This window comes from Augochlora pura, chromosome 2 (assembly GCF_028453695.1).
Source record: "Augochlora pura isolate Apur16 chromosome 2, APUR_v2.2.1, whole genome shotgun sequence".
NCBI lineage: Eukaryota > Metazoa > Arthropoda > Insecta > Hymenoptera > Halictidae > Augochlora > Augochlora pura.
The window spans coordinates 281787-307621 of NC_135773.1; the positions used below are offsets into that span (position 1 = coordinate 281787).

At 45.6% G+C, this 25835-nt stretch overlaps 1 protein-coding gene across 2 annotated transcripts; it reads left to right on the plus strand.

The window, feature by feature from the left end:
• The first annotated feature begins 287 nt into the window (after nt 1–287).
• On the plus strand, nt 288–23995 carry LOC144475581 (cell adhesion molecule 1). Of its 2 annotated transcripts, XM_078191621.1 has the most exons (6): nt 399–639; nt 7137–7354; nt 16935–17067; nt 18468–18601; nt 18984–19182; nt 20562–23995. In XM_078191621.1, exons 1-6 carry the CDS (start codon nt 576–578, stop codon nt 20672–20674), a joined length of 861 nt encoding a protein of 286 aa, XP_078047747.1. In that variant the 5' UTR covers nt 399–575; the 3' UTR covers nt 20675–23995. The 2 variants fall into 2 exon arrangements, 1 of the variants encoding a protein (XP_078047747.1); XR_013494892.1 differs by lacking the exons at nt 7137–7354; nt 16935–17067; nt 18468–18601; nt 18984–19182; nt 20562–23995 and adding an exon at nt 1368–1560 and having other exon boundaries at nt 288–639.
• Nucleotides 23996–25835: the final 1840 nt, after the last annotated feature.

The window sequence follows — 25835 nt, forward strand, 5'->3', positions numbered from 1 at the left end:
GATAAGTTTTTCATTATTTTAGAATGTAATGTTTGGGCCTAAGAAAATTGTTATGCGTTCAACGATAAATGTAAAAATACGAACAAATTCATCGGGTTGAATGTATTATACAAATATGTTTTGTGGATATCCGATATCCGAAATATCGCGCAAACGCGATAATATAATGGAAGTCGAAACGAAATGTGTGCATCCATATTGTACATATTGCCGCGATGTATCATAAACGCGTCAAATTCCGATATCGACTCAGTCACGGTAGTCACGACAGAGTTACGGCAGTCACGGCTCACTATCGCTTATTCTATGCCAGACTCATTAGCAAATCCGATTCGAAAGATCGCCCGATAAACCGGAGAAGACAAGCGAGTCTCCGCTCTATGTTTCATGTTCTATGGAAGTTGGTCGGGTCGGAACGATCGAAAAGCTTGGTCAGTTGTAGCGCCGACTCGACTCGAAGTTGTGTAGTTTAAAGGCACGTCACTGTACAAAATAGAAGCACGTTTTTTCTGTAATTTAAGTAGAGTAGAGACGGTAACAGTTACGTAGAGACGTCGCAACTAATCCGTACAGCAATGTCGCACCGGCCAGCACACTGGAGAAAAATCGTATTCGTATATATTTTCCAATTATTTTCATGTAAGTCGTCCCCACGATCGTAAACACCCACCCGGCCAGTTCATTTTCCTCCGGGACTGCGAAAGAATAACCGATTATTTTCTATTCATGGTTTATGTGTCACGGTTGTTCAGACGCGATGCAAACTTTCCCTTGAAATGTACATTCGATCTTGATAAGCTTATCGCCACGGTTTTATTCCATTTCGCGCATAAAAGTGTTTCGTTGTAAAATTCTATAGCCCTGTGTGTACGTGCGTGCATGTGTGTGCGCGGTCGTGCGTGTGTGCGTGTCTGCGTCATGATTTGAATGAAAGCCATTGCAACGGCTGGCTACTTCATTGATAAAACGCAGATGAAAAAGCTTTTTACTGAAATGCGCAACGTCATCGCGGAAATTCAAAGCATACTTTGGTCACTGTAACGTCGAAACTAGAAGTGGCAACGCGGTTGAAAATGCGTGTCGCAACAGTGCTAAGATTTTTTAATCGGAGATTACCCTACTTACGGACCAGGGACGCGATAGTCGGCCAATTTTTCTACGAAATCGAGCATTCACATTTTTCCCGGTTTTTACGTACACATTTGAGTATTATTCGACAATTTCACACACTAATTACTGTCACACACCGTTCCAACATCTAAGCATATCGTTGCGTTACACATTTTCGTTGCTATAATTTGTCTCATCAGTTTCATTATTATTATTATTTTATTTTCAGTTGCTTCATTCCTGCTTTTCTTTTGTAGGAGTATGTGAGCTCGGTTTAAAGACCTTGCGGTGCTATCTGCTAGCGGCCTCGATTAAGAACTTTATTTTCGCACGTTCTAGGAACACCACTTGGTAATAATCGAACAACGATAATATTAATTTTTCTGTATCTCATATTTTTCTTTTTCCTATTTACATTGTTAATAAATTATAACTTTTAATTTCTACGTATTTCGATGTCTTTTATTTCTCGACAAATCATTCGGACGACTAGGCGTTTTCTCTCGCACGTAAGTAGAAGACCTGGACTACCTGATCGTTACATTATTTCATTTTCCTTGATTTATTTATCGTTTGATTTTCTTTTTTGCACATTTCCCGAAGCCAAGTGAAACTTCCAGTGAAGTCGGTAACCGATTCATCCTTGGGTGGTAAGGCCGGTAATGATTCACGACAAGACAGGACGATTTCATTTCTACGATTTCGTTGTCCTGCTCGAATATGGTGCTTTCGGAACGTCTTGAAAGCTTCGGACGGCGCGAGGTGCGCGCGTGTTGGTAACACGCGCTTTCAGTGATCGATACAGTAACACCTCCCAGCAACAGGGTACTGCCACAAGTAGTTACAACCGACCGAAACCTCTCCATTCTTCGATAGATACGATTTCATTAGCTGCGTCTCGTATTTTTCACGGGGATGTTCCGAATCTGTTCCGCGGGAATCGGTCGCAGACCGTGCGTGGCCCCGATTAATCGGCCTGCTCCCCCTCAATCGAATTAACACGGAAGCTTGACACGAAAACGCTGATCGTCCTAGACGACCTAGTTTTCAGCTCCGGAATCCTCGATTTAATAGACGCTTCCCTCGCCCGATTGCGTTCGATTGCACGGCTATTAAATATAGAAAAGTTGCGAGCTGCCGAGACATGTTTGTTTATTGAGAATATTTGGTTTTGTAACGTCAGGTATATTGGCTTCACGGCTTCTAAAATGTACCTGACACGCCTTTGTACTTAAGGTGCTAAGATCATTTTTCTATTTATATATTATATTAATTCCTAATTATATATTATAGTTCTAGAATGCTGTTTCAGATGTTTCGGTATTTCTATTTCCAAATTATACGTCTTTATCGCATCGTAATTATTCCACGTATTCCGAAGTAACGATATCGTAAAAGCACAAACACTTTTTGTGTACCTTCTGACATTTTTAAAGCGGTACATTTTCTATGTTCACCACGGTGCACGGAGCAAGTTCGCTTCTGTCTTCCTCTAACCGCTACCGATTTCTCTCTCCCACGTTACCACACCTTGCGCTTGCAATTAGCCTTTGACTGTCGTCTTTCCTTCCTTTTCAAATACCTTCCTCTGTGTTCTTATAGAGCCCGATCATAATTTTCTACGAAATCAGGATGGGATAGTGCAAAGTCGGCTTTTTCGAAAAATTATCAGTTTGGAGAGTATATATTTGACAATGTCTAGACTGTTATTGCTGTATCTACGACGGTATAGATATTGAGAAGAATTCACTTTTACACGGCCAAATGATTTTTTTGCGATCGAGATGTTGGTCTTGTTATCCGGAACAATTTGGATTACAACAAACTGGAGTAAGATATACATTTATTGACTTCTCTGAAGAAATTAATGTAACAACATTTAAAAAATGTTTCGAATGCTTTTTTACCATCTCTTACTCGTGTTTGTTACGAATGCATAAAATTCGCAGAACAGTGGCATCTCTGGGCGTATCACACGTTCTTCTATTTGACACTGCAATCTTGCACACTTACGACCGTGCATCGCATATTCCCTCTTCTTTGCTCTAGACTAGTATTTACGGCATTCTTCGCGACTTTTACATTTTGCTTCAGAGTCCTCTGGATAGAGTGTGGCCATTAGTTTTTGCTCCCCCTTTTTGCAACCTCTTTGAAAGTATTCTCGGACTTTTTCCCCCAAAGCCGAAAAAAGAGTGAAAATGCGGAGAAAGCTTGTCATATACGTGCGCCTTCGTTTTAAAGAGATTCGATCATGGAAATGCTCGATTCCTCCCGTGCGTAAGAACTGCTCGATAGCACGTTACTCGTTACTCGTTAGTACGTTACTTCCAGTCAATTAAATCCTTTTTCGCCTTTCGTTCGAATTTTTCATCATCGAAAACATGGATGAAATTATTGCCTCGGACAAGCTGAAAAGTTTCGTTTTAAAGTTCCGCGTAGAAGTTTCAGTCCAGTAATTATAATAGGGTAATAAATGCTCGGAGCGCGAGAAAGTTTAGTCTAGGAGTTTGTTCTAATGTACAAGTAACTAACGTAACGTAAAAGGATCGATAACAATTGTACTCGAGCCTGCATGCTTATCTCAACAATGCGTTGTTATATTTTTCATTTTATTATTATTCATTTATATATCCCTTTTACAGAGACTCGAAGTAAAGGAAATGCAAATGCAATTAGACCTTGCTAATTTATACGTATCGTTCCGATTGGGAAATCCACGCATGCCACAAATACATAACGATTCGCAGCCTAGTCATTAGCAAAATTGAAAGCTCGAAAGCTCAATGAAGCCAAACGTTCACGTTTCAAATTTTTGTATGAAACGAAGCCGCGATGAGGTCGATTTTTCAGAGCGTCTGTTAATTAAACATCTCCATCGCAGTCGATGACTGGATACAGCAACGTGGTCGGTAGTGACCGCATCGCGATACTAACTCACTAAAAACTCCCTATCCAAAATCCTTCAAAGACCGAATAACGTCTGGCTTATAGCGGACCTTTGTGTAAAATAAAATGTATTTTGCTAATGAAATTAGAGAAGAAAATTTTAATACTGTGGAGAACCGAAGAGAGATCTGCAATAATATTCACAAATTCTTCTTCCCGAACAATTGTATACTTTTGCCATTCATTTTGGAATCCGTATATAAAATCCGCGATCCGACAAGGATGTACCAGGCGAAAGAAGATAGCCAATGCGAAACGTTCAATCTTGGTAGTCGCGTCGGGAGAAGTAAGGAAATGAATGCGGGAGGACATTAAATAAGCAAACGGTAGGCAGCAGATCACAGAATTGCTGTATTATAAGCAAGACAATCAACGCGTCGGATGATTAAAAATCAAAGCGTGGAAGAACCGTGTTTCAACCAGCGTGACGCATACGTCTACAGGGGTGATCGTGGAATAATGTAATTTCCTGTTGACCTAACTGCCGCGAATTAATTCGTAGCAAAGGAACGGCGGTGGTTAACTAAAATAATAGAGTTCTCCAGAAGCGCAGCAATCCGACGCGTAAACGTTGATCGTTCTGGGCGACCCAGTTTCTCGCCTAGAAATTCGTCGCATTAATAGACGCTAACGCACTAGTTTGCGACGGTGTATATTCAATAATTACAGCCGAATTAGTCGACCATTTAATCTCGGCACGAGTGCGCATCATAATTCATAAACGCTCGACGGAATGCATCCTGGTGCAAAATGTAAAAGCCAACTAGAAAGGAGAGTGGTGTTTCAATTCAAGTGTTCTATGTATTATATTGTATCTACATCCATATATCGCGTTTTAATCGTGGTCGTTAACGGTGGATACGAACGGTTTTTTCCTATTCGCAACCGTTGTTTACCCATGCAAATTGGTGGAACGGAATACGTTTGATAACTTGTGCAGAGGGATAACGTATAGGCATAGGAACACCAGTCCAGTCTCATGTATTTGATGTTGCAATTATATTAGATCGTCGTAACACCTGTAGATAGTAGGTACCAACTTCGAAATGTATCGCGATCAGTTGATTTAATACTATTATTATTATTATTATTATTTCCGTGGCCGCGTCGCATCGATCCCTCGCCGCGCCGGTATAAGTGCTAACGACCTTATTATACTTGATTAATAAGTCTAATAGCCACGTATCAAGTTTGCTCGGCGACGAACAGGCTCGTTCTACTTACACGTCCCAGTTTTACAGTTGTTTGAATTTTATTCGACGTCTCCTGCACGCCGGAAATTTTCCTATGAACTTTCCCTCGGGATTGTCCTTAAATATATAACCGATGATTAAAACATTTGCTCCGTCGTTCAATCTCAATTAACGAGATGTTACTTTTAGACTTTTTAGCGACGACGAACAGCTTTTAATAATCTTTCAACGGAGCTGGTCGATCAGCCAACGCTCGATGTCGCTGTTCGAATGTTGCAACGCGTCGCGTCGCGTCGCGTCGCGTCGCGTCGAGGCGTCGTGCTTGCGTTACGCGAAAATTATAATATACGTTCGAAAGCCGCGGCCTCGTTTGCCGAACAGTATGGCGCAATCAAACTAAAATTATTCGACAAATTGGGTTTAATGCCATGGAACGGGCGCAGACAAACACGGCCGTAATGTAATCTACGTGTATTCGTTAAGTATCATAATTAATTGATTCATTCAGAGTTCGAATTAAAGCGAATACAGGATCCCGTGACGCACACGAGTATTCAACGGTGTTTATGCTCTCGTCGCGTCAACAGATGGAGCTTATCTTGGCGCATGAATTAATTAATAACTTTACAGAGGCGTGAAACTGCGGCGTAATTTATTGCAACGACGCGAGTATCGTGGGGCTCTTTCGAACGTCAACAATATTTTAACGACTTAATAATTGTCGGTGCCGTGTGCCGTGTGCCGTGTGCCGAGCCGAGCCGAGCCGAGCCGAGCCGACAAAACCCTCGCCGCCGTGTCTCGCGTTTTGTTTCGAGCGTCGCGTTATTTACGGGCACGAGGCGAAAATCGAGTATTACTTTCGTTTTTCACGGCGCCGAATTAATGAATTGTTTCCGCTCGATTTCTTCCTCCTCCGTTCGTTCTTTTTTCTTTTCGAAAAATTCCTCGTTTCAACGCCTCTATTTCTCGCGAACGTTTTTATCGAATTCCATCAGAGTTTTTTTTCTGCGAAAAATTCTGCGTTCTTGCCTCGCACATCTCTGTGGCGGCGCAGTTATTCAATCGCGAATCCGCGATTCAACGTTAAATGAGATATGGGAAGTATGCGAATCGCATTCGTATAGAAAGAGAAGTTTGTTTCGATGTAACGCGTCGTTATCTTTCCATTTGTCGTGTGCACTTTGCCATGCAGCCACCGGTTTATTCGCAATGTTTCAAACGTCAACGGGAGCAATGCGATTTTAATGTAAAATTACTATTTCGTTTGTTGCACTCGTTCGCTTAATATTCATTGTATAATAACAGAATTTCATACAGCATCGATAGAATTTCGCAACACTGCTTCGCGGGATATGTTCCAATTATTCGTTTACACGCGAACGCCGCGCCGGCCTTTATTGTTCAAACAATCAACGCTTTCATCTTCTGTAATTTCGGCAACCCGCTTTTTTAACAGCCATTTCGTACGATCTTTCGCTGTACGTGCACATGGTAAATTACCAACCAAACGATTCCAATTTTTTTCAAATCGATCACTCGACTATTATTATTATTATTATAATTATTATTATTATTATCATCATTATTATTAAAGAGCTCGCAACCGGTTCTTGGCATGTTGATTATCGCATAATAAAACATGACAATTCTTGTCTTATACGACTTGGAAAGATGTAAAAGCATAATTGGCTTTACCAATCGATTCTTATCTTTGAAAATCCTATTACCTACTATTTCGGATTTGCGTAAAATAAAATGTAGGGGCTAAAGGTTCGCGGTTAGAGAGATAGACGAGACGCGAGTCATCCCGAACATAGATCCGATTGGTTGGAATTTCCGATGCGAAATGAAGACGGTTAACGGAATATTGTTATCGTTGACTTTCAGATGCAACTTCCACGGCAACTTCCACGGTGCTTGTGCAATTGATCGCGCCGTCCTACGTGACGTATGGCAACACGGTCGCGCTACATTGCAACCATAGCGTATCAGATGATTTGTTGCACAAAGTGGAATTCATGAAGGATGACAAGAGGATACTGCAGTACATAAAGGATAGAAAACCGCCGTTCGTCGAATGGCGGGTAGAAGGCGCGAATATGGAGGTGAGTTTGCAATTAACGCACACAATGCCACGGTTCTGTTTTAATTACATACCTTTCAAACGATCGTCGCGTCGCGTCGCGTCGCCTCGCGTCGCCTCGCGATGCTGCTGGGCGCTATTACGGCGCGTCGCGACGCCAGCTTGCGCGAGTGCGAAGGTTTTTCGGGCTAGGCTCGTAGTACGATGATCGAACGCGAACACGCGAATTTAATATCGGCAAATAAACGTTAATAAACGTCTCCAGGAAACGCAGAACTATTTTTTCCCGTCCGGAACAAAGCGTTCGACATTTGAATGCGAAAAGAAGACGAATGGAAGACGGCGCGACGTTCCCGATGGTTTCAGCGAAACGAAAAAACAGAGGAAACCGTGTACGGAAACGGTTCGAACGTATCAAATGGAATTGTTTCGCGCGACGCCCCGATTTCGAGGATAATTAGATTTGCAAAACCGAGGAAAATCCGTTTCCGGTTCGAAACGGAAAGAGATGCGCGACGCGCAGCAGGCTCTTATGTCGCCGGCGGAGGATTATTCCGATTCGGATTCGGATTCGGATTCGGATTCGGATTCCGATCCGATTCCGAGCCGCGTTGCATCGTCGTCCAGGAGCATTTGAATATTCGCGAATCTCTCATATTTTATGAAATATTTGGATACTCCGATGAATACTTTTCAGCGAGACAATAATGTCCGCCTCGCGAGAACACTCTCTCGACGAATGAATGCCGCGTTATTCGCATTCATGAAAATACAATTGTTACAGGTGGATGGAAATAAATGTTTTTCGTATGAAAAGGATTATTGTGTAAAGCTCCGACGCTGTATTTGATTCGTGTCCTGTTTTTATATTCCTCGTTAGCTGTGGAGGCATCTGAAACATTTTCTAATTAAAACGAAACTCGGCAACCGAAGTCGAAGCCTTGCCTTTATTGTTATCCGTTTAATAATGGACGCGCGTTTCACTTTCGAAAGAGGGCTTAATTAAGGCTGGTGGTTCTCGTCGTAGCTTCTGCGCGGGATAATCTCGATGTTGAAATTTTCAACATCTTCCACACCGTCTCGCACTCCTTAATTCGTAACCGGTGGGAAGGAAGGAGCTCGAAGGACGATCTCTTTCTGTAACGCGCCAAGCCGTGCCGTGGCGCGCCACCAGGATTCAAGCGTCTCCCGAAAAGTAGCGCGAATTAATTTGCACGTTGCGAGTGCCAGAGTGTCGAAACTGCAGCCTTTGCGTTAATAACGTCCCGTGCCATGTATACCAGACCCCGTGCCATCGTTCATCTAAATGTTTCGTAAATTATTCATACGTCTAGTTTTACTAAATTTCTGAATAACGTTTTAGTCGAGCAACGTTCGATGGAGGATTCTCGTACGAGAGAAGACCGAATTTCGCATAAATCGGAATAGATCTCGCATTACATCCGAAACAATATTACACTCGTGCTTCTGCTGATACTTGGCGGGCGATGCCGTGCAATTAGTCGCTCGCTTTCTTCGTTCTGCGATTTCTCCAACATCCTCGTTTTCGAAACACTGGAATTTCTAATTATTTCCCATTCTCTCCATTCGTCGTTATCTCGCAGACACCCCCTTGCCTCTTGCCTCTTGCCTCTTGCTCGACAGCTGGTTCACCCAGGGCGATCATCCGGCATCGCTTAACGACAGTTCGGTTTAGTCTCGGGCACCCCCCGAGTACAAGATCTTACATCGGCCAACACCGTGCCCGTCAAACCTCTAGAGTCTAGTGAGCGAACAGCCTCGCTAATATAATAATTTGATGCTTATTATCCGGCTCGATAATTTCGCTTGACGACCAGGTGCTCGATAAATCTCGCAAACTACGTCAAAAATTAACGAAGGAACGGAGCAAAATTTTTATGAAATTTCCAACGAATGAAAAGCTGCGATAGACAATAGTTGCGCGACAACACCCTAAAATCGATTACAAGTTCCTACTTTGCTGAAGAGGCACTTCGCGTACACGATATGGCAGTGCGTTGGCAACAGCACACTCCGCGTTCGTAACCGTGCCGATAGAGGTGTGCCAAAGCTCGCGTTATCATCCGACAGGCTTAACCACACAAATTACTTTGCCGTACGGTGCAGTAAGAATTATAATAATAACAACTGCGCATGCGGAACGACGAATTGTCGAAGCGTTGCAATTCCACGTTCATTATGAACGTTAAACGCGAAAAAGTAATTCGTCGAGCAACCTCCGTTGAACGATTCGGTCGCGGTGGTGGACTTAATAAAAATTTGGCGACGCGACGCTGTTACTACGCGTGGGGCGATTCGGGCCGAATCGCAGAAATCGAGCCGCGTCGAATTAATATTTTATAAAAGTTCGATAGCCGTTCGCGCGCCTGGAATTTAAACGATCCGAGTAAATTGCTGGATGCCTCCTTTAAAGTTCAATTCGTTTGAGCGATACCGGATGATTAAACGTTTAATTTACAAACGGTATTGCTTTTAGCCCGGCCGTTCGCTGGTAATGCTCGTTTAAATCGCGCCGCGCCGTGTAAAAAAGCAATTTTCACCGGAGCAATCGTTTCGCTGCAATCTAGTATTTAACACTAGACATCGCAAACCTTTGTTTCTCGTATTGGACAGATCGTATTGGTCAGTCGTTCGAAGCTTGATTTTCATTAAAATTTATGATGCGGATTTACGGGTGTTTTAATATTCATTACTGCTCGAGTACGTCTCGACATACTTTCGGTATTTTCTCGACAATTTTCTCGCTGATTTTCTCGGTGATTTTCTCGGCCGTGCAGCCGTGCAGCCGTGCAGCCGTGCAGCCGTGACGACAACATTTTCTCAATTAGTTGGCGTTTATGTCCGATGCGATTCTTCGTTTCGATAATTGCATCGGATCCGGATCATGACAACTTCCAGGTTGCACGAGATTCTACCGAAACATAAAGACGTAGACTTTTATCGAGATTGCGGTAACACCGATACTGCGACACACGCGTTGCGTCCGTGGTTGTCGAGGCTGTTAAGGCCACGGATACGTTACCGTTCCATTTGCGAATAAGAATATTCCTCGCAGCGGTCTCGAGATTTTTCTAATGGAAATACTTGGAAGTAACGAAGGGGTTGAGCGATTCGATTCGATTCGTATACCTACGCAGACGTATTATCTAATTTAATGTATGCTCGCGAAGAGAGCGGTAGCTATAGAAAACTATAGAGCCACTTAACTAACCAGCTGCCCGTTCTTCCTCTGGTCTAGTTTGTATAATCGCGTTGCTCTTCTATTTACCTCGGAAGTCATTGGCGTGCTTCGTTTGATCGCGGTCTCGTTCCATCTGGTTAAAGAGAGCTACCGTCGCGTCGCGTCGCGTCGCGTCGCGTCGCGTCGCGTCGTCGCATCAAGTCCCTCGTTACTGCTGCATTTCTACTTATCTGATCAGCCGCCTCCACATTGTGCTTGTTTGCACGGTCAATGATACAGGCTATTGCTGTGACTAATTACTGTTTCATTTTACCTATCCTGTCATCTACCGTCCCGTTTTCCTTGTCGGTCGTCGGATCTGTTCGACCCACCTGTCTGATCAATCGCGTTCGTATTCTACTGCGGCGCGGCGCGCAGTGCACGACTTGGACAACATCCGAGTTCACAGATTTCTCGTGCTTCTGGATGAGTTTGCGACTGCGAGGAACAACGCTGCGCGTTTGAAGATGCGAAAGAGTATTATAGCAGATAGAGGGTTAGAAATTTTATGGAATTATTCTAATCCTATAATCAGCTGGCATTTTTCGATGATAAAAGGGTCGGTATCGATGAATTCTATGATTCCAATTTTCCACTTAAATGTCTGAAACTGTAGCTTCGGCTGGAATTGAAGCTATGGATCGCAGCGTAGCAAAGTATCCAACTTTACAAACATTTTGTGAAACGCGTTCATTTTGTTACACATTCGCTCGATCAATGTTTCGCTGCACTGGAAGTAGCACGCAGTTGTTGAGGCGATTATTTTTCATTTGGCTTCCCATAGGCAAAATATCGTACGCGTCGTCGCGCAAAAATAATTGATCGATGGGTTGATCATCGAACCAGTAACCATAAAAGTCACAAAGTCGACGTAATTGATTTAACGAAACAAGAACCGACCAGTCAAGATTCGTTACGATTACTCTTTCAACCGCATCGAACTTTACAAATATTTCTTCGACCAAAGCATTCGAACCAATGCATTCGTTCTTCGAATTCCACCGATTTCATTGATTCTATCAATTATGTCGATTCCATCGATCGTAGTTAATATATTTCGGTTATTTTGCTCGTGCAATAATTCACGTTGGGGTCTGAACGAAGAGCTGTCGCCCGTTCTCGATCGACGGCGGCACCGTCGTTAAACTATTGATAATGAATGGAATATAGAGCTGTCCGACGAATAAAGAATCCATTCTGCTACACTAGTTTCACGCGCGGAACGGCGTTCGCTCGATCGTTATTCTACCGATCCATTAAATCGCGGCGCTGTTTTGGTTCTTTGATGGATTGCGCGCCCATTATAGTCGCGGACCCAATCTACTCGGTAATCCTGAAAATCTAATTACAAGACTGTGCAACATTGGTCATACTTTTTCACGGGCACGCTTCGAATGAGGAAGATCGGTTTAAAATGTAACGTATTGAAATATCAAAATAACGCGATACATACACGGTTGAATTTATTTGACGCCACGGTTATATCCAGATTGGTCGATGAAAGAACCAAAAGCGGAATCGAATGCATCGGAAAAGAGACAAGCAGCAGGAGACAGTGCGCGCATTCTTTCTCCAAGCGGGTCACAGTGACCCAGTCCCGTTCGAAACGCGTATCGGGAAATTAGTGGAAAATTTGGCGCGCTTCGCTCGATCTTCCATTAAACAATTGGGCGAATAGCCGCGTATTCCGAATAGGCGGCGCTGGCCGAAGAAGAATGGGAACAAAGGCGACGCGCGCTGCATCGAGCGCTGCTGGATTCGACTCGCATTCTGTCGTGCTCGCGACGCAACGCGGTTCGTGCGTCGCGCGATTTGCCATTCGTTACTAATAATTGTAAGCCGCATTGTGCCCGAAACGTCGCGATTAACCTAGAAAAACCGACGCGTATGCTTTATCGTCCGTCGAGCGCGTCCATTCCGTCGACCACGTTCCCGCGTATCGCGTCGATGGTACGCGACAGAAGCCTGCTTAACAAGCAGACGGACGTCGCACTCGTTTTGTTTTCATTCGTCTCCCCCGCGTTTCAACCAAATTGTATCGCCAAAAGTATTTTTCTTTGATATCTATGAGATATGAAATACATATTTTGATATCGAAATAGACGAGGATCGCGGCATCTTCGAACGATGACTTTTTTACTTCGTATGCTTTCGAGATGCAAGGGCATCTTGTCTCTGACTTTTAGTTTGGTGTTTCGTACAATTTCGACCATCCCGAAGCTCGTTATTATATTTGTTGCTAGAGTCGTTAAAAGTTTTCCCTTGGCGTAGAAGGATCGTCGAATTATTGAAGCATGTTTGCTCGGCCGACGGCATCCCGTAATTTGTTGAAGCAAATTTTCTATCTCGACTAGTGGTAAACAACTGGGAGGCGGGCTTTCTTTCCCTCCAATTTTCCTATCCAATTTTGCCTTATGTCGTAATACCGTAACATTAACTGCTCTAACCAACTACTTGTTGAAATTGCGATCCGGCCGCGGGTTCAGCCAAAGGCATCGGCGCGAGCGCCGAGATATTGCAAAACAGAATCCCCTTTTATATTACCGCGCACGGTTAAACCGTGCTCTCTTATCTAATATTTTGTCGGGCAATGCACGATACGAGTACGAGTCACGCTTAGCGCGGTATTAAATTTGTTTCCGCGTTACGATCGCATTTCGTTTCGCCGCGAAATCTATGGTCCACGTACGATATAGATACGCGTTTCCGTAGTTTCGCAAGCACGCTCGAAAAAAAAGCGTTTGTAATTGTAATTTGTTCGTCGGATCTCTTATCCGAAACCATATTACGCGCGTTGGCTCTCTTTAAATGGAGCCCCGTGCTTTTTAATGCATTATTTGCGGCAGTCTCTTTCCGCGTTGAAAGCGATAGAACGATTTCAAACGAGCGGCGCAACGTTTACGTCCAGCGAATTATCATCGAGTTGCACGCGCGTACACGTATGCGGCAGCTTTCCAAAGACGTCCGTTTCGTCGTAAACGCGAAAAGTCGGCGAGCGGTCTTTACTCGCCGGAACGGTCGGCTGTTTAAACAGCAATTAAATCGCCCGCGGCATTTTCGCGATTACCACTTGATTTGTTGTCGCGTTTGCTAACATTTTTCCATTGCGATTATGCGGAATGTTACTGTTCCCATTATTATGCAGTTTACAGGCTAAAGGTCATTAGAAGAACCTCGCGTGGGAGTAAATTCCCAATATCTGTATTGCGTAGGGACGTTTTTGCTATTATTATTATTAAAGTATGCTATTATTATTGATATAGAGTCAATATATATGAATACACATTGTTAGCATTCTAGTTATCGAATGTGCAAGTTAATCGATATTCGTTGTAATAATTCGTCGAAACAAAGGTCAGTGTACGCATCCCAATTCGCGATATCGGCGTTATGATTATCGTTGCCTTTTTGCAAATATTAATGCAACGCGTGAATGGCTTCCGAAACGAAAGGCCGACGCAACGTTATCGCTCTCATTATTATTAATTTCTCAAATTTCCGATCGCTGTAACCGAAAGGTTGCTAAGAATTCTGTACGAGAATCTAGAAGCGCGCTGTTTTACTTCCGCCGAAGCGTCGCAATCAGGAAATCGATCACCTTATTATAAAAAGATCCGCACGCAAACTATCGTCAAAGAATTTCCGAACGTCGCGTATATCCTGTACCGAGGAATCGGATAAGTACCATTTCGGTCTCCATTAAAGGGAATAAGCAAGCCCGGCGTTCCTTGAAGGATACCTCGCAGACGTCGCAAAATGAGTTTACAGATAGATTGAAATTGCGTGTAACGCTCACGTGGTCAGGCATAGAATAGGAATGGAACACAAGATCGGGGTTGCTTCGGTCGCGCTGCGTCGCCTCGCCTCGCCTCGCCTCGCCTCGGCCGGACGAGCGAGCGAGCGAGAGAGAGAGAGAGCGAGCGAGCGAGCGAGCGAACGGGCACGTGCATCGTAACATGCAACGTTAATAATAAAAAGCTGCACGTGGTTCGTGACACATCCTATTTCCCTGCGAACGAATATCTCTATTTTACCAGATAGAGAAGGGCGTACTCTTTTCCCCCTACTCGGTTCGATACGTAGAAAATCGGAGAAAGGGGCAGAAACGAGATATTGTTATTTTCTCATGACACATATCGAAGCGCGGCTAAATCCTGCATAACACGGTAGCCGTGTTCCTCGATATCGCGTTATGCGAGCTTGAGAACTAGAGCAAGGAGAGAGCCACGTTCGAAAAGTGAAGAAAACTTTCCAACGCTGTTTCGCGCCCTTCCATTCGTCTCGCAGAGAAAATCTGTTTGCTCCGAGTATCGCTGCGAGCGTTTATCACCGTTTAAGAATTTCGGTCCACCGCAACGTAGCATTTTCGAAAATTAATATCTAATCTAATCTCTCCGATCGCTTCGAGACGTTCCGATCCTTGAAACATTCCGCGCCAGCTTCTTCGCGAGAACGAATATTTTCGGCGCAGCTCGCGCTTATTTACCGACTCGTATTTATTTACCACACGGAAAAAGGATCAACCTTCTCGTCAAAGGGGGTTGCTACCTTTGCTTTTTCGAGTTTCAGCTCCAATAAAACGTTGTCTCTATTACACATTGCTGTACACGCGGGGAACAACATCGCAAATTGAAGCGCGTTTTTAGCTTCGATAACTTTCCGAGATAGCCCGGAGGTTAGTAATTTTCCAGGGGCGATTTCGCCCGTTAACTTTGAATTCTCTCGAATTCTTTGTTCCTGCTCGTTTCGCGTATCTGCAAACTTTTTGCGAAGTCGTCGCATCGGTTTCGTAAACGCGATGCCATTGGGTTTCGCGAATTCTCCGACCGCGTTACACCGAAACTATTACATGTATATGGCGCGTTCCCTCTGAATTATACAGCAACCGCCCGTATCGTTTCCACCTTGACTATTTCATGCAATGATTTATTTCTGGGTCTTTATTAATGCACTAATCGAACGCGAGCACAGCAACATAGCGAGCATAGTATCGGCGTTTAATCGAATACGTTCGCTCGCCCAAAGAGGTATTCGATGACTTACAATTTCAAGTTGCCGCTCTCGAGCTGAAATCAATCAATCACGATGACAAACAACGTAATCCAGGTCAAGCAGCGTTGCGCGAGCAGCACAGGCGCCGCGTCGGAGAAAGTTGTTTGGCGCGTCGTATTTTCGACCTCCTCGCCTAGCGACCGGTTTAGCAGTCTCTTTACGGAAAGAGAGTACTTGGGGCTCGTCGACCCAACCGCGATCGGAGGCGAAAGAATCATCGATTCCTATTCTCGACGACGGAGCTTCGAGCATCCTCGGCTTTTGCGGAAATCGCTGGACTTTATGCGGAGAAAAGAGTTTCATCGTCGGTCGAAGGATGCGAAAACGAAATTCACTCCGTTAACACTACCACCGCTGAGTCTGATGTAATCCTATATCTGTATCTCGCCTTCTCTTCGTTTCTCGCGATTTAAGAACAGTCGCGCGCAATAGTCTCGCGCGTACTTGATCAAGTTTATGCGTGCCGACTCAGATTTTGATAATCTCTCGCGTGAGCCCGGCCCACGCAACCCTTGGAACCCGATCGCCTCGCGTGCGACAAAAACGATCGATAAATAATTATTCGAACGAGAACGATAAGCGAAGCGGGGAGATTTTACGAAATGCAAAGTCGATATCGCGCATTGCTTCCGAAGCGCAGCTTTAACACCGTTCAAACGAAAACTTTGTACACCGACTCGCGGACAATTTCATTTCGGACCATGTGGGTGGTTTAATTTCCGGTTCGAAGCGCGCAACTCATCTTTGGCGGACGCCGATGGGATCTCCTAGTTTTTCCTTTGTTCGTCGAATCCGTCGATCCGTCGTTTCAACTGGATACGATCTTCGTTTGAAGCATGGGCAAACTAATTACATCAACGTTAATATCGCGAGATCCTTGCGACCTATTTTCGAATAATTCAATTTATTTTCGAATCTACCGCGTCGAGATTTATTCTGGCAAACTGCTTTCCCAGGAGCCTATTAAAGACTCTCGAGTCCGGCGATTGGTTGAAAGGTGGACGCAACCCTTCGAACCCGCTTACGCGAACGATCCGGAAAGGCTACCACGCGGCGATCGGGCCAATCTTTTGATTCATTTTTGAAGGATCGATACGATACGATACGATACGATACGGTACGGTACGGTACGATAGGTTTCTCGTTGGAGCGGGAGGCGACGCGACAGGCGACAATAAAGCCGACGGAACAATGGCGATTCTGAATGAATACGCGAGCGCCGCGCGTTGCGGGTTATGTCAAGGGGGTGTTGGTTGGGTAATGGACGGGACATGATTGAACTCTAAAGCGGTACGCAATTTGTTTACAGTACTTGGATAATGGCACGACAATCAAATTGACGGACGTACGTTTCGAGGCGTCCGGCTCGTATATTTGTCAGGTCTCGATGGCGTTTCCTATTTATACCGAGGCTTCCGATCCCGTTCAAATGAAAGTTATAGGTAAGTGCCAGCAATATACTTTGCTCCTGCTTCGTTCGATTGTTCAATTGAAAACCGACGCTGCGAAGCCAGAAATCAGAAATCTCCCAACTCCTACTCTAAGGAGAATTGCTCGTGCGCGAGGGGTCGTTGATTTTCAGCGAGCATTTTTTTTACCAATCCGGAGCAAAAGTACCAACCCCTTGCCATTTTTCTACGAGGTTACAGCGGTGCAACTCGCGGTGCGAGAATTTCGTGGTACATAAATCGTGAGAAGCTCGTTAGTCATTCCGTGGACATTTATGCGAATAGCTCGTTTTTGTAGCCGCCAGCCGGTTTCGCGGATAGCAGAATCGTAGAAAAATGAGCGTCGTCCGTTGAGGGATATCTGAGAAACAGCGGATAAAATAATAGCTGGCGTTGATAATTCGCCGCAGCTTCATTGAAAGAGCGCGCGACGCGTAGCGCGCAACAGTTGAGAACAATAACGCTCGGCGATTTGTAACCGTCGTACGAACCGCGGCACGAGAATGAATTTATTGTCGCGAATCGAGTCTCGAAATATAGAAATCTCCGTATTCGAACGTACTCGTCGAACGGGGTATCTAATTAAAATCGGCGTCGGTGGGGCGAGGAGTAGGAGGAGGAGGAGGAGGAGGGTGGCCTGGAAATCGTTCGCATCGGAAGGGTCGAACGATAAAGCCTGTTACCCCCGCCTTCTCCCCCTCTTCCTCGTCGTCCGATTAATTAATTATGCAATCGTACCGGCTGTACCGTGAAATAAAATCGTGATAAACCGCGGCGTCTTTGCAATTATAATGCGCGATTCGAGCGTGAAAACGCTGCCAGTCCGTTTGTCGGCATAAATTCTCACGGCCGCGGCATAAATATATCGAGTGGGTGCATTTACCTTAATGCACGGGAAGAATGGATTCGTTAGCTCCGCTCGCAGCGAAGGAAATGCGCCCCGCTCGATGGAGAACGCGCGATCGCGTATTCGAACGAGAACCAGGAATTTCAAGCTTGCTTCCGACTCGACTCGACTTGACTCGACCCGACACAGTTATTAAACGATACCGTTACTCGAATTTCGAACCTTTCAATTATTTCGACCGATTAAACGATCGCGTTGGCAACACGGCCAACTCTACGCATCGATTCAATCAGGATTCCATGAATGAGATTTATTCGCAAAGGTTACCGATTCCGTGCTCGATTAAAGCGAGTAATCTCCATTATTTACAAAGCGGTTCGCCGTTGTTCGAGCCGAGTCGCCGTTTAAAGCCGGGTAGAAAACGAATTTTTAACGCGTTCCATTCGAAAAGCGCCGCTATCGACGCTCGGCGGGAACATTGAAGTTGTATACGACTCTCACCGGTGTCAACGATTCATTTATAAACGAACGTTCTGAAATTGGACAGTACCACAGACTGAAAACCCGAAGATCACGTTCAAGAAAAGCATGTACGTGGTCGGCGAAAGTCTAGAGGCGAACTGCACCTCGTCGGCTGCGCATCCAGTTCCTCATTTGACGTGGTTCATAAATGGAAAAGAGGTAAGTAAAAATACCCACCGGTATTTATACCGATAGAAAAATTTTAGTTGCATTAAGCGCTAAACCTGTTTGGCCGAGCCACACAACGATTCGAAACCCAAAAGAAAATTTGTTTGAAGCTTTCGATCGTGTAGCGTTCTTGGATCAAGGAATTCGTTTGATCGTTCTCCGCCGAACACCGCAACACTCGAGGCGCCAAGTTTGGTCTCTCGGTTATCGGGAGACTGCGCCGGGCATCCATACTACCGACTGCCGCGAACGGTAGACAGGGAGCAACGTACCTGTCGGAAATTAGGTGTCGGTCGTTTGGACGTTCGAGCGGGCGGCGAAAATCGTGGCGCACGCGGAACTCATCCGATGGTTTTTGCGTTTGTTTCGCCAGGTGGACATCACGCTGGTGAATCATTACCCGCACACGCGTCGCAAGGACCAACTGATGTCCGCGACTGCGAAACTAATGATCGAGGTGTCCGCGTTGCACGCCGGGGAGAACGGCTATTTGGAGATCAGCTGCTACTCGACCATTCCGAGCTACCCCGTGAACGAGCAGTACGCCGACATCAGGAAGGAGACGGTCTCGGGTAACTATTGTTCGACTCGACCGTTTCATTCGGAGCAGAGGCTGTCGCGCTCGGTCCATCGCTTTCGTGCTCGCGGTGGATTCCTCGTTATTATTATTATTATTATTATTATTATCTTTGCAGTAAATCGTTTCCAAGTTTGTCGGATCACATTCGTTTTCCATGTACGCGAAGGGCGCGTTAAAAATTATTCTCCGTGGCAGGCGTTTACAACCACACCGCGATTTAATTCGCATGCTTTCATGCAATATTCGCGGCGTAGCTTTGCGAGTAAAATTCGGACGCAGGATAAAACAAATGGTGAAAAACTTGCAGTTCGCCAACGGTCCGCTGTTTTTCTCGTCCGATGTCTGCGACGGGTTTCGCGCACAGTTCACGTGAAATTATCGTAATTACTGGATACAACGTCCGTACGAAGAGGCGTATTAAAGGAACGCGAAAAATAGGCGAGTCGCGCGCGGTTCGGGCAAAACGCACGAGTTTCCTAATTAAAGCGGTTCCTTTTGAAGCGTCGCTGTGCCGCTGAAAAAGGAGTTGTTCAATTAAGAATGGGAATTTCGCGCAACGCATCGCAACGCGAGAGCCGGCCACGCGTTCGCGGAGTTTCGCGAAAATATGTTCCCTTCCGCCGCGTGTACGCCGCGTGCACGCCGCGTGCACGCCGCGTGTATTGCCGCGTGTATCGCCGCGTGTATCGCCGCGAGGCAATTGTCATTCGGGAGTTTGGAGGCAAAATTGTTTACGCGAGAGCTGTTCGTCGCGCGGGCAGACGTTCTCGAGTAGAATTCGTCGGACAGTTTTATTTTGGGCGGCAATCGAAATCTCCAGGAGAAGCGGCTCCATCGCGATTAGATGGCGGGTTAAACGAACGTTTCAATTTTCATCGGCGCGAACAGATCAATGCCGCCGGTGTATTGTCGTCTGCGCAACGGGGAAATAGTCGTGGAAATTCTACGCGCGCGCGCGCGCGCGCTGGATCGCCTATCAAAAAATTCAGTTGGAAGTATTCTTGGATATCCGTCCTGGGCGACCCAGTTTCAGCTGAAAGTTATATAGCTTAGCGATTGCTAAATTGCCGATTTATAAGTGTGGAGAATCATTCTTGGGAACAATACACGTTGCCGCGTATATGTATACGTTGAGAACGCGGGGACCAGCGACGGAAGCTGCACGAGTGAAACGGAAAATATTTCTTTTTCCATCGACGGAGCGGCGAACGTTGCGGCTGCAACGAGCAAGCCGAAAGAGAGTTGCGAACTCGCGTTCGTTCGACGGGAACGTTTCGAGGCGGAACACTCGTTGCTCGTTGTCGCGACGCGAACCTTCCGATCGGAGCTCGTTCCAGCTAACGAGAAAGGATCTGTTCTCGGTTGTTTCAGTGCAAATTATACCCGCGCCGATCGTCGTCTCCTCGGCGCTGAGAATCACGCAAGGGTGGACCCTGCCTATGATACTGTACATACTCTGCGCGACGCGCAAAGTCATTCCTTAATAAAAGTCAATTGCTCTAGGATAATTGAAACAAAGAAACGAGAGGGAGAGAGAGAGAGAGAGAGAGAGAGAGAAAACACGAAATGAATAAAAAAAGAAAGCGGGATGAGCGAAAACGGAGAACGGAACGAGAGATATACCGCGTACGATAAATATACATAACCGAGAAGGAACAAGCGGTGATCTATGGAACGGGGTGAATTTCGGGGGGAAGGAGTGTCGGATCTATATACATATATATTATTATATATATATATATATATATTAAAGAACGAACAATCACAATGTCTTCCTTGATTATACCGAAATACACGGGGGCAGCGATTTTATTGTCTTGCTGAAAATTTTATAACTCATAGACGCGGCTTCTTCGTGCAAAACTATTTTCGATTGTCGCTTGTATCGATCGTTGTCCATGCCACGGAACGTAAAAGGCCAGCGCGCGCGGTGCGGCGAGGACGCTCGCGGATGCTTCGCGGGGCCTTTCCGCACGGCGGAAAGCACGGCTCGCGATTACAACGGAAAAAAGAAAAGGGAGAAAAAGAGAAACGATACGACACAACAAAAAGGACGACGGAATGGACAAAAATGTAAAAGAGAGGAAGATACGCGACGACGAGGAACCGTACGGAAACGTTAAATATTATAGGACGCTCTCGTCGACGACGAAAAGGACCTCTGTTTTCAGGGGATTTTTGTCCCTCCTCCCTCCCTCCCTCCCTCCCTCCCTCCCGCCCTACCTCCCTCCCTCACTCACTCTTCCTCCTGTCTGATTTTTTTTCTGTTTCCGTCTATTTCTCGAGAAAAGAAAATTGTAGTGTGTAGTGGGCGCATTTTTCCGATTGGTCGGTCTGTCGCGTCGACCACGATGGTAAGTTCGAATATGAAACAGCGCGAACGGTGTCCGTCTCCTTTGTTTGCCCGCCTTGTATCGGATCCTTTAAATCGCGTCGACGCTCTTGGATGGAACGACTGTCATTGTGTTTTATACTCGATCGACGATAAGAGTGTTGTACCGTGTAAGCACTCGTGTCATAGGATTAGACACGCGACGTCGTCTCATTGTCTATGCCCGTGGTGCGAGATCTATGGCGCACACACGCACACACACATATCCGTAATAGTACCTAAAGCGAGAGGCGGTTAAGGTTGCCACCCAGCAACGGAGATCGGTCCTCGAGGCCGGACCGGGGATCGAACAAGGGAAACACCGCGATCTATTTTTCTTTGGAACTCTCGTGGATGCCGCATGATTTTATTCGCTACCGGATGAATATTTTCACTGCTGTAGACGGGGGATAATCGCTTGTTCCGCGGTGGCGATTTCGAGTTCTCGGGTACCTACTATCTGGTTACCGTATCCGTTGGCAGAACCATACTCTCGATGCGTAGCAACAAGCTGTGGCAATCTTTGATATCGCGCGTGTTCGATGGATAAACTGAACCGGTTATCGGTGCGACGCAACCGGCTAGAGGAGGACACGCGTGGCTCGAATCGGGAATAGGGAATCGGGAATCGGTCGAACGAGCCTTCTCGGATTGGTCTCGGATATTCAAAATTGTTCGAAACGACGGTGCTCGAGCAAACGGCTTCAAATTGGCAAGGAACTTTTTCCTCGGACTTTTATTACTCGTGCTAGAATTGATTCGGTAGCGATGTCCGTGTAGCGAGCTCTGGTCTCGTGAAACGATATCTGAAATCTGATTTGGAATCTTGGTCGGTCGCCGTGACGCTTTCCCCAAGCGATTCCTGTGTGTGCCCTCCTCTACACGACGAACCGCGACAAGCTATGTGTAATGAATGTCAATTCGTAGATCGAACGTCTCGTTTGTAGTCGAGAGGCGTATATCCAGATGTTGGAAAACGACTATTTTCAATGGTGTCATCGATACGCGTTGTTTATTTCCGTCGACCACCGAATCGATAATGGGTTTACTTGGAGTTATTTTTCCGAATCATCGATAACCAAAGATATACATACATTGCGATCGATCATTTATCAGCCCTAGTTCGTAAACGCGTGGAAGTAATCGTAATCGTAATCGTAATCGTAATCGTAATCGTAATCGTAATCGTAATCGAATCACTCTGTCATCGGCTTAAGTTAAAAATAAGAGAGACGATTATGAATTGCGACAACTATACATACCATACCTCTATAAATAAATGCTACGCGTACGAATTGCGGTATGTAAGAGCTTCGTAAACGTGCGCACGTAAGTTTTATTCCGAATTTTATCAGATATTTATATACCTATTATTGCGCGTACCTACCTACATACATACATACATACATGCATACATACGAACATGTGCGTATATTTATGAAAAATAGCGTTTGCATAATTTTAGGTAGTTCAAAGTAAACACTGTACCGACAAATCACAATGTAAGACTGTTATTCCTTGTTATTGGTGGAGAGATTCGTTGTTATATTAATAATGTTGTTCGTTTGTTCGTTCACGTCTGTGCGTTACTTTTATGCTTCGCCGCGATCCTTCCGATCCGCGCGAGGATAGAAAATCATTGGATGTTAATTTATCGAATCGTTGATGGCCTCTACGCGTAGTTGTTCGACGGGGACTTGCACCGAACCTCTCTCTCTCTCTCTCCCCCGCGAAATCAAATTCGAACGATACGAAAATACCAGAAAGCCGGCAATCTTTCAACTACGTTGTCGCTGGTATTACCAATTTCCTGTCTCGTTCTCAATCCCGTATTAATCCCCAGAGGATATTTTAACTGGAGCCGATCGTAGTCTTCGCGGTTTTCTGGTAGAATCGATCGACTATAATGCCAATAATCGGCAATAATCGACGCAGCGCATCGGTGGAAAGTCCCCGCAACCGGAACACTGCGGATCCACGTTTCTATTCTCGGTTCCCCGAAGCTTCCACGATTTCTCATTCGTTGTCGATGCCTAAGCGAACCAACAAAGTGGAAGATCGATTCTTGATCCAATCGAAATTTTACTTTGACCGGAACAACCGAACGTATTACTCGATTCAATTTGCAACCGTTTGAAACCAAAGCAGGATTTACTTTTTAGTATTTTCAAAAGAAACAGAACAACGCTAAACTGAACCGACTCGACCGAGTTTCGATCGAGGTTGTCCGTCGCGGTGCGTCGACTAAAAATCGCATAGCGCGTTCAACGTTGGTCCGATTCGCGAAGATCGACTCCGCTGGACTCGAGACTCGCTTACGAGACGATTCGCGATCGAGTTTCACGCGATAATCGAACGGATGAATTTCCATCGAATTTAACGAACAAACCGGCTTTAGAAGCCGTCGGATTCCAGTCGAAAGACGGCGATGTCGCGCTCGTATCCAATGGATTCGATTATCGGCGAAACGTCGACTTCAAACAAAGATCCGCAGTGTACCGGTTACAAAGGTAACTTGGTAACTTGAGAAACAGTTGGAGCGTCTCTGTTTCGAGCGCGTGTAATTAACGGATGCTAGGCAAATTTCTAGCACGCGTAGATCGTCCTGGGTCGTCTGACGACGGTACTGTTCCATCGATTTACCGTCACGGCGCGTGGCGAGGCGAGGCGAGGCGAGGCGAGGCGAGGCTAGGTGGGGCGAGGCGGGGCGAGGCGCGGCGGCCACTATTTTGAACGGTGCACGGGAAAAAATAAAAGAAGAAATGCGAAAGAATAACAACTAGAAAATCACAGAGGAGAAAAAAAATGCGCGATGCCTCGTGCGTCGAGCGAAGCTGGCGGTCAACTATAATAGGCAGATAGGGAGAGAGAGAGAGAGAGGGAGAGAGAGACGGTGAGACTTTCTTTTGTTGTCACGGAAACGCCTGGAAAATATATACCGGCGGAGAAAAACAACACGCTTAATTATAGAATTTCCGTGTTTACGCACAGAGCCCTGCACCGGCGATCAATAAAATTGTGGACGCCCGAGCCCGAGCCCGAGCCCGAGCCGGAGCCGGAGCCGGAGGCCGGTCGAACCATCCTACGCGCGCCGGATACTGAAACGCGCGTGATTTAATTTAGCGCAGCTGTTGGCCGATCGCGTTCTATTTGTTAAGTGGTCCGGAGTGCGGAGCGTCGGTCGGAAGACGTTGTTCGATCCTGCGATAAATTCGTTCGGATTCTTTCGAAATTCCAGGCTTCCGAGCGTCTCGCAGGACGCGAGAAGGAATAAAGCGTTGCAAACTGTCCTCTCGTCAACGCGAACGATTTCGTCGAATTTCGTCGCATTCTATCGAACGCGTCGAGCTTTACGGCGATCGTCGAAGGTTGCCGAAACGGGGCGGAGAGATAATCTCCGTTACGATAAACGAGTCGAGCGCGATTCCAACGTTGTAAATAATGTTGCGCCATAATACGTAAGCGCGTCGTTCGGCGCGCTACCAACTAAAACATTCTTACGTTTCTTGCGAAGCTTTATTCGCAAATTCCTTCAAAGTCAGTCAAATTACAGAGACTCTTTCATCGAGTCGATAGATCGATCGTCGCGTCCGTGTATACATATATTTATATGTATATGGCATCTGTGTGTATACTTGAAAAATACAGAGACGTTTTCAACGAGTTATTTTTAAACTGGATCTCGGCTGCGATGCTCGGATAGCAGAAACACCGTGTTGGATTTACGAAGAAAAGAAACGGGACCTATGGAAAATATTGATTCGTAAAATGACCTCCAACGATTGCGGTAGAGATCGTGAAAAATCTAAATGATAACGTTTGATATATTATATAAGGGGGGCAGTTTACGAGGATCTTTTGTTTCATAGAAATCGGCTCGAAAGTTTGTTCGCGTTGAGAAAACAGTTTGCGACGCTTCGTTTGGCACACCCTGTACGTTTCTCATCGTGGTGGTTATTTTGAGAGCAGGACCCTACCGTGGTCCTAAGCTTTAAGTAGTTGCGCATACAACCCGGCAAACCAACCCTACCTTTACCCTTTTGAGCAGCTGAGCCATCTTCGGTATATTTTTCGAGGATTTAATATTATTTTCGTAGACTCTAAAGTTTGTCGCGGGCTGCAGGCGCTGCGCCCGAGCATCCTTGCCGCCGTAGGTACACGCCACCTCTTTACTTTTGAGAAAATCGTTTGCAGTCGAATGACGGACGCGCGGTGGTGCAATATTTGCGGTGAGAATTTTTTCAAGAAATCCCGGTTCACACCGGGAAGTCCAG

What these genes read in the sequence shown, in the direction of transcription:
- LOC144475581 (XM_078191621.1), top strand. Translation starts at nt 576, where the DNA reads ATGTCGCACCGGCCAGCACACTGGAGAAAAATCGTATTCGTATATATT. An exon ending in TATTTTCCAATTATTTTCAT is followed by an intron (nt 640 to 7,136) that starts GTAAGTCGTCCC and finishes GTTGACTTTCAG; the next exon opens with ATGCAACTTCCACGGCAACT. An exon ending in CAGGAAGGAGACGGTCTCGG is followed by an intron (nt 19,183 to 20,561) that starts GTAACTATTGTT and finishes CGGTTGTTTCAG; the next exon opens with TGCAAATTATACCCGCGCCG.